The 9,545-nt window shown below is 39.5% G+C and overlaps 1 protein-coding gene across 2 annotated transcripts; it reads right to left on the bottom strand.

The window, feature by feature from the left end:
- Positions 1-239: 239 nt before the first annotated feature.
- Positions 240-8,868, bottom strand: LOC129591436 (transforming growth factor beta-1-induced transcript 1 protein-like). 2 transcript variants are annotated; one of them, XM_055487088.1, is made up of 7 exons: positions 8,566-8,868; positions 6,832-7,097; positions 4,565-4,825; positions 2,726-2,899; positions 1,887-2,117; positions 1,138-1,400; positions 240-651 (listed from the first exon to the last, which is right to left on the bottom strand). In XM_055487088.1, exons 1-7 carry the CDS (start codon positions 8,633-8,635, stop codon positions 609-611), a joined length of 1,308 nt encoding a protein of 435 aa, XP_055343063.1. In that variant the 5' UTR covers positions 8,636-8,868; the 3' UTR covers positions 240-608. The 2 variants fall into 2 exon arrangements, with proteins under 2 accessions (XP_055343063.1, XP_055343065.1); XM_055487090.1 differs by lacking the exon at positions 8,566-8,868 and adding an exon at positions 8,181-8,401.
- Positions 8,869-9,545: the final 677 nt, after the last annotated feature.

Below are 9,545 nucleotides of genomic sequence, written 5' to 3'. Positions count from 1 at the left end.
CGACGTTTCTTCGCCTTCGTGAATGCGCGAAACTGCAGCAAATGTTCAGAAGGCGTTTTCCATCGGTGGTGGAAGAACGGATCAAATTGAATATGTGTTAAAGAACTTTTAAATCCGCGAAACTTTGTTTAAAGCTGAACATAAACTGACTAATAAAAATCTTTCAGCTTTTAGCAGTGTATGCTGCGTATCTGTACGCTTACACTTACACAAACTTTTATCATATCTAACGCCAGGAACATTTAAGCTATTTTTTATTTAACAACTAAAACATGACACTAAACGCAAACTGCAATGAACAACGAACTCGCAAGGGTTAAATTACAACCAAGAAAAATCCAAAGCTGCCAACAAATGACACCCAATTCCAACGACCAATCAAACGATTAAAACAGCAACCATGATCAAAAGAATAACATTTCCCCATATGAAAAATGGAAGAGCTAGGAAGAGAGAAAAAGGCACACAACGCACAAAAGTGTCTCGACATTAAAACGGTTAAAATTAAAAATTAGAAAAATACAACGCGTATATATTGTAGATGCCATATTTGCCGATAAAACTAGAATATTTCCGTTTATTTTAAAATGCTCTCTTCTGTCGTGTTTTCACATATCCGCTCCGTCATCCGTCTGTCCCTCCTTATTGGACCTACCGGGCGATGTCGGTTTAAATGATTTGTAAATTGTGGTTAAAAAATGAAAGGAAAAATTCGCAAAAAGAAAAAATCACAAGCCAGAGAAAAAAACCAGCAATTTTAGGGAAAAATTCTAAGTCATCATTAATTTCTGTAAATTCTAACGAGGTAGAAAGCTTTCTCACCGGTTATAATAATTTCACAATAAGAAAAACAAACGGATTAAAAATCTCAAATTTTGAAACAACACTGCTAAAAATTACAGCAAATTTCAGATAAAACGATGTGAAAATTTCCAGGAAAAAAATTAAAGAGAAAATTCTAGTTTTTACACACCGGCTAAAAAATATCAGGAAAATGCAGAAAAATTACAATTATTTTTTTAATTTTTTTTTATAAGAGGGATAATATTTTTGGATGCAACAGGAGAGGATAACGCCGTCGTAGTGATCCCGTTGGGCTGTCCCACCAGTGACCTCTCTCGCTCTTTCGCCGCTTACCCGTACAAGCGCTCGAAGCAGTTGTGGCACCATGGTTTCCCGGCGTGCTCCTTAAAAGTCCCTTTATTTAAGGGCCGCACGCAGTATGAGCAGACAAAGTGATCCGGGTGGAATTTCTTGCCCATGGCCGTGATGCAGCGGCCGCTGATGGGCTGCTGACAGGTGCCACACACTGAACCGCGCTGACTGTGGTAGTGCTGCTCGCAGTACGGCCGACCGTCCAGCTCGAAGAAGCTGCCGCTCTCGAAGGGTTTGCGACAGTCCTGCAATTAAAGAAAAGGAGTCTTTAGAACAACGTTGAAATTTCTCGAATTTTTTTACAACAAAATATCTGTTAGACTATTTTCAGCTGAACTGTATAATTTTTTAGATATTTTTCAAATTTCTTTTCGGCTCTCGTGTTTTAAGATCGCGTGCATAGCTTCGACAGAATTTATTTTTACCACCAATACGTATACGTTAACGTTTACGTTAATTGCCTAAAACTATAAAAAATCTTATATGTTTATCTAAATAAAGTATGTATACTTATATCTATATGTATACTTTTAGTATGAACTGGCTGTCAGTCTGAGCAAATGTTCGCGAATAAACGGTGCAATGATGTGTGCAATCTATGAGCGCGGGACTAATTCCAAAACTGTAAATTATTATTATTTATATTACGCTTTATCAGAGTGATTTTTTCCCGAGTTAATTATCTGGCTGAGGCCGTCTGCGTTGTTGTTTGTGTGCATACTACTGCTTACAGTGCAAACAAAACAATCGCGATGCCACTGCGCGTCGAGGGCGGTGAGGTAGGTGCCGGAGATGGGCTTCCGGCAGCCCTGGCACTGCGGCGCGAAGGAGGCCAGATAGCAGTTATCGCAGAAGGGCCGGCCCTCGCGCTCGTGGAAGGGCTCCTCGCCGAAGGCGGTGTTGCAGCGGGCGCAGCAGAAGCACTCCGGATGCCAGGAGGCCTCCAGGGCCGTGTAGCAGGTCTACAATCAGCCACACGCACAAGCACACAGCCACCGATACAGCGAGAAATCAAACACGAACAACAAGCGGCCAAGAGTTGCGCATGCAGTGCAAGACAATTCCCCCAACTGGATGCCGCTTACTCGGCACGATTTTTCAGCTCTTCGATATAAAATTTGTACAGATACGCCTTGTATTTAACAGGATTTAATCCAAATTAATTTTGAGAAAATCTTTACACAGTTGTTCTTTGTCACGTAGAAAAATAAAGTATTGTGTCAGATTGTAGTACAGTGCCTGTCACGTAAACGGCGCACAAAAAAAAGGAAAGGGTCTTAACATGGTCACAAAGTCAAGTCCATTTTCCTCTTCATGCAAATTATTTTTCTTCAACATATTTTAAAAATATATTCTATTAAAGTTACATATACATATATACTTTTTTTTCTACAGATAAAAATTCTAGTCCAACACCCCTTTAGTTAGTTTCTTCATACATATACAGATACTCGTACTAGTAATGCGCTTTCGAAGGTTCGGCAGAATTGTCTTGCATGCACGGCCAGGTAGGATAGGTTAGCCATGGTTAGGAATAATAAAGAAAGAGAGAAATTCAACGTCTACTCACGTCCTTAATGGGACCTTTGCATTTCTGACACTTCATGGCGAACAGTTCATGATAGTCTCGCTCGCAATAGGCCTTCCCAGCCTTCTCGAAAAACGGCTGCGTTCTCAGAGGCGTATCACAATGAGCGCACCGGAAGCACTCAATATGCCATACTTTCCCCAGTGCAGTAATCACCTACATCCATATACACAATATTCAGATACAAAAAATTGATATAATTATTTATTAACCAACAGTATTTCCACGTGTGCCGTTTGATTAACTGCGTAATTTATGTAAATCTCCGCCTACTTATTTTCACGTCGCACTACACCGGTTTTTTCCTGAATTTACAGAAGCTGACTAACAGTAACCACTACTGACAATGGTTTAACAAATTCCCTGAGAAACAGATTCCCAAATTTCAGTAACTATTTCCTGTCAGAAACGTCTAGAATGTACAACAGGAATTTTTTTAGAAAACTCGAATCTAGTGCGTCATAAACTGGAAACGCTAAAAACCCACTCAGTGAATTCGCCTTTAATAAAGCAACCAGAATGATAATAATTGTGAGCAACTGTGAATTTCAACACAATTTATTTACGGTGTATTTTATCAACCGGAACCGGCGAAGGAATTCCCGAAAAATTTATTAGTTAGAGAAATATTGATGGTTTAATAATGGATCTGGAAGAATTTTCTCTGTGGATATATTTCTATGCACTTTTGATAGTAAGTACACAGTATTATGTACGTTTTGTATGTTATCCGGCAATTTCCCTAATTCTCTGCCGCACCGTACAAACCATCACGGGTACATGGCTGTAATTTGTCTGACACGTAAAAAATAACAAACAAAACAGATGTTAGTAATGCGGCGGCCAAGCAGCAGTGCGCCAGCAGCAGGCAGGCAGCAAGCAAAGCAGCGCGATCGCGATGCGGCAACGCGTGCTCTCAGTGACAAAGCATGCGGACGCGTCAATATTCCACCCAACAGGACGGCATCAGCCAGCCAGAATACTAATCATACGACTCGGAAACAACTTCAACTCATAGACGTAAGATATTTTTCCTCAATTGGACGTCAAGAATAACCAGCTAATCCTCAACACAATCCCCCGGCTAATCGAACGCAGATGATGGAAAAAAGTGACAAATTAAACGGGAAAATCGTGTACTGTCCCAAAGTGGGTCGCGCAGAAGGATAAATAAACATCCCCGACACATCATAACAGTAACATTACGGACGGGACCATGGAATGCGGTATATTTACACCGCCGGCACATTACGGCCGCATTTTTCGCGCCCTATCGTAATGGATGTCAGTGGATTTTAATGTCAATAATGTCATGAAGAAAATATCCGCTATTTTAACCGCGATTACCACCCTCAAAATTCCATTTGTAATCGTTAAACATTAAATACAATGAACTCCGAAAAATAAAAAAAAAACCGGCTTCGTTTTCGCATTTCCAAAATTTTTTCTGAAGCTTCCAAATTCTCTTTCAAACGAAAAAAATAATTTAATAAAAATTAGGCAATAATTAATTTCTGACTTTATGTATATTTTCCACTGCTGGAAAAAAAACTGTAGTAAGAATTACCAATTCATGACACAAGTAAGTATTCTGTAAAATAATCATACATATTCTATCTTTTCTGGCTATTCATTTTCCAGTATACAGCTACGTTTTTTCTACAGTTTCCCACCTATTTGGTTATTTTTGTTCATTTTTTTAATTGCATTTTTTGGCTATTTATTTTCCAACATAAACATAGCTTTCTACAGCTCACTGGCTATTTATTCTCGTTTTTTCTGTTGCTGTTATCTAAAAAAAGGTGATAAGCGCGCGCCTACCTGGCCGGAGACGGTCTTGTTGCAGGCCGCACAGGTGTTGTTGTCAGAGAGGTCACTGGTGCGCGATGTCGCTCCGCCGCGGTCCACACTGTCCCGGTTGTGGTTGCTGTCGCTGAGGGGACTCCCGCGGTTCACCGCGCCCTTATCCCACACGTCGCGGGCCGGCGACGGCGATGATCCCGTGTAGTTGCGCTGCGTGCTCTCCGTGAAGCGACTAGTGGTGGTCGCCTGGTAATTCGACGACTGATTGTTGTTGTTTTCCTGCAACAAACACACCCGTAAAAACTCCATGCAGAATTAAATACACGTGTATAAAACATTGTAATTATTTATTTTTATATTATTTAAGTTGTGTCATGTCACGCTTTAAATTAAATCAAAATAATTAATTTATTCAGATGTTACTGTATCTTAATTTAATCTTATCTGAAGTAAATAACCAAAGTAGCCGCAATCAGCGGAACAAAATAAACGATAACGTTCTGAGAATCAAAATTCTAGTATTTCCATAATTGTGCTTGAGCACTGCAATATTTATTCGTATTAATTTTTGTATCGGGCGACAGGCGGTAGCATTTTTTAGTATTTTCTTAAATCCCAGATTTTAAATTATATATTTTCCTGCTTCGTCGGCAGAGGTTTCTTATCTATCTGTACTGTATAGAAAAGCGTTAAAATTTAACAATTTTATATTAATCTGCAAATACAGGATTCGTTCATGAAGCATTACGGTAAATGTTTCCCACCACAAGGAAACTAATTTCTCATTTTACGAACACATCTTTTCCCGGCGTCAGCATAACGATGCGGTCTACAGTCGTCAATATATACCGGTAGCCGTAAAACACTGGCTGCATATGAAAACCGCATTTGCTGATGTAACGCCAAATTACTCGTATCTGGTATGTTCACCGCTACAGCAGCAAACTGGCTGAGTGGGGATCTTATCGGTCCATAAAAGGTCTCGTTACAGCCACTGCAACTATCGCTCCAAACCAAACAAACACACTGCTACTCCAAACGTCACGGCAGACGCCCACGCGCACTAGACGACATATGCTGCGCGGACCGAGAGAAAACGCTGTGCGAATTTTACGAGACGTGCAGAGGCGTGCAGTAATCCATTTGTTTTTTCCTTAACGAAGGCCAATTGCCCAAATTAACTCCCGGCGTAGCGGCCACTCAACTTAAATGCAATGAGCATTTTCTAACGATTTTAAGTATCAGGGAACTTTTTTAAATATTTCTGTAAGAATTTACGGCATTAATATTAGTAAAATCCCCAAAAAATGGCGATACTGGAAAATTATTTTTGAATAATCATTTTCAAGTAATTTTTCTATAAACTTAAGTTTTTAATAAAATAATAATGTTTACTGTTTTAATCATGTTTAAGTATCCGGAATTTTCAAGAAGATGACTGTCGTTGGAATTTAAAATGTTAAAATACTGGCACGCAAAAAAATGACAATACTGAAAAATCCTTCAAAAAAATTAAAATTTGTATGAAAATTTACACCGTTTCAAGTGTAAAATCTGGAGAAAATCTGCATTTTTAATGAGGCGGTATGCGTTGACATTTGACAAATTGCATAACATGACCGACGAGCACAACGAGCGCGCGGGGAATGCAGCGCCGACATACATGGTCCGAAAGTGACATTGTTAGGCCCATAACACCGCCAATTCAATGCCGACCAGCCGGAACCGCTAATAAACAAATTATACAACACGGATAATCGATGCGATTAGCATTTCCAGTTTAAGCCGCCACTTAAACGCACACCGACTTTTAACTGACTTTCTCACAATTTCCCATTCATCGCTGTTTTGTATTTGACGAGCATGCACCGCAAAAAAATCAGAAAAACGATTTATTTTTCCAACATATCTTGAACTGTATTCTAGCAAGGCAGTAATTTCAATGCTCCTCAGCTTTTACAAAATTTTGCTGATTAATTCTGGTATCGCATAGATCATCAAAAAATGTTAAAAATTTTATTCGACTGCATAGAAATAATGTCAGTGAATTCAAGTTTTTTTGGCACTTAAACAAGACTTACTTACTCCAGCAACTACGTGCCACTGCACTACGATAGCTTCAAACTACATCTTTCTACCGTTCGTTAATATTCTAACAAATTCAAACGATTCCATGAATTCTTTAATTTAATTATTTAAAAAACAACAAAATAAATTCCACAAAAATCAGGGTGCTAACAATTTCAAAAAATTCTTAATCCAGCATCGTGCAAGATCGTACTGACCACTTTGAAGTCGTTGAGGGAGGCCATGAGGTCGTCCAGCTCCTTGGTGGCGCCGGACGCTCCCCCCGGCCGTCCGCCGGGCTGCATTTTGCGGTGCTGGCCGGGCGATTTGGGCCGGCTGACCAGCGGGGACTGCGAGCGCTCCTCGCTGCGATCACTGCGATCCCGCAGCGGACTGTCCCGGTCCCGGTCGCTCATGGTCATCGTCTTCTCCGACATTTCGAACGAGTGGGTGACGCGCGTTCCCGGTGCGTACACACGAGTACCTGTAAATAAATTAATCTTTCAAATCTCAGCCACGATAATTACGCTCATTTTGTTTGCAGTTGTTCGCTGTTTTTCTAAAATGATAATTTTCTAAACTGCTTGATCTCCTAGTGAACGACAGTTTTTCCCAAATAATGCTCGATGAGCAAACACAGGCTTCATTCACTAGCGACTTCATTAAAACGTATAATATTCCTGGGAATATTTATATTTAAAATTTAAGCATGCCATTAAAATTCCATGGCGAACGCGTTCAACAGCAATATTACAAAATTATCAATTAAATTAGCAGCTGACCACCCATCGTTATTTGTAGTTAAACCATATAATAAAACTGCACTTTTTTTGCATTTCAAATAGCATATATTTTTTCAGTAATGTAAATGTGTTTCCTATGTAAAGGGACGCGGGGAATTGGTCTCCGCAAAAATCAGAAGGATCAGAAGGTCACTAGGATTACAGAAGATCCATGAAATCTAGCATGTAAACAAAACCTCCTTTGAATAAATATCACCGTTATTCATATTTTCACAGTAAAGGTAAGAAACGCTAACCAAGTCTTTTTCCCATGAAATGATGACGAATTAAATATAACTATATAAGTGCAAAATATGTACGTACAAAATAAGTTCAAACAGCATCTAATTAAAGTTCATCAGTTTATTCAAATAATAATTTCATAAAACACTCAATTTACATTCAATTACTTTAAATTCTCAAAATACTCAAATGGAGAGTCATAAAACTGCGTAGTTATTTTGTGTTGATGCTATCAAGTGCATGCACTTTTCGCCAGTCAGACGATCCCTGCCAGACAGACAGTCAGACACTGACGCAGACATTGAAAAAATGAAAAACGGAATATTTCTGACACCCATAATCCATTAAAAAATTTACACGAAAACAGAAATCACTGGAATATTTTTTGACAGAAAATCCATTACTCTCATTACAGTCACTCAAAAAGCAATAAATTATATTACGGATTAAATCATTACAATCAAACCGATCGACAAAATTTAATTTCAATTCGCAAAATTCAATTAAATTTTACTTTACCAAATTAATGTAATTTGACGAACCTTTCTGCATGGTTAAGTCAAAGTGACTCGAGTTAAACAGATAAAATGAATTCGAAGTCCGGATAGCCAAAACTGACACTAATCACGAGAATCAACTGCACAATGTCTTATCCTCGAAAAAATTTCAACAAACTACATTCAGCACATCCACGAGGAATGCCCACACTGAAACGCATGGGAACGCTGCAAGAAAATAGCTGCCTACAATTGACAAATCGTGAGCGAAAATGGAAAATCCCTGCGTCAGCTATTGACACTGACCGATCTCCAATCACAACTTCAAAGTCAACCCCATCCCTTTGCCTTGGTGAACAATCACGCAATTCAGCAATTTCCCCGGACCAAATTATACCCCACTCTACAGTACATACACACACGCACTCACCTCCTCCGGTGGAACGCCGCGCAGAATCCAAATCCGACATTAACGCGTCCAGATCGCTGATGTTCGACATGGCTGCGATTTTCTAACCTGTTCTGTTAGAGAACCGTTCTGCTCGTCCACACACACACGCAGGCGCTGACAGACAAACACGTACACGATACACCCAAGAGAGAAAGGAAAACAGATGAATCTGCCAATTTTATTACATCACGACATGGAGGGAAAAAAACAGCGTAGGGCTTCGGCTTGGCAAAGGGAGAATGTGCAAAGAAATGGAGAGAAAAGTTGGGAAATGCAGCGATGAGTTTGTGCAACACTGCATGAATCGAGTGGGACGGTCGGCTGCGTGACTAATCAGCAGGGATTGCCAATTCCAATAGCCCGCGATGCCAATTACACTGGAACTGGTTTTTCGCTCTTTCAGTATAAATTTGCAATGAAATCTGTTTGTCAATAAATTCTTATCTGCGCATTACAAGTCCATTATCTCCTCAAAAATTAATTAATGAACGTTTTAATTTTATTTTCGATCTGACTGACTTTAAATAAAGAGTAAACAGCTTCCAGACTTGAAATTTGGCTGTGCTCTGAAAATCGCAAAGAAAATGGAACTGTGCATGTACTGCATTGAATTCCAGTGTAAAGTGGAAATTACGTGTGGACCGGAACTTTCACAGAGAATTCGTCTGTCCAGCATCATTTTGCCCGGATATAATCTATTTTCGTGTAGCACGAAAATTAAATTAAAAAGCATTTACCTTCATTCATTTATTGTTTGTTTTTATTGTTAATTTAAAAGTGGAAATAATCGAATTTTAATCTAGCTGTAATGCGGAAGCGATTTCCAGATAAACGTTGTCCGTAAAGCCGAAAACGTAACGAAAGTGCAATGTCAGTGCGGCGGCCTGGCCTTATTTGGAATGTTTACAGATGAGTAGCACGAGGGTGACTCATGTTTTGAGTGCATTGCCGAACGAGCC

Source organism: Paramacrobiotus metropolitanus, unplaced genomic scaffold (assembly GCF_019649055.1).
Source record: "Paramacrobiotus metropolitanus isolate TYO unplaced genomic scaffold, Prichtersi_v1.0 Parri_scaffold0000046, whole genome shotgun sequence".
Lineage (NCBI taxonomy): Eukaryota > Metazoa > Tardigrada > Eutardigrada > Parachela > Macrobiotidae > Paramacrobiotus > Paramacrobiotus metropolitanus.
The sequence above is the reverse complement of the archived record's forward strand: the minus strand, read 5'-3'. Positions and strand labels throughout refer to the sequence as shown.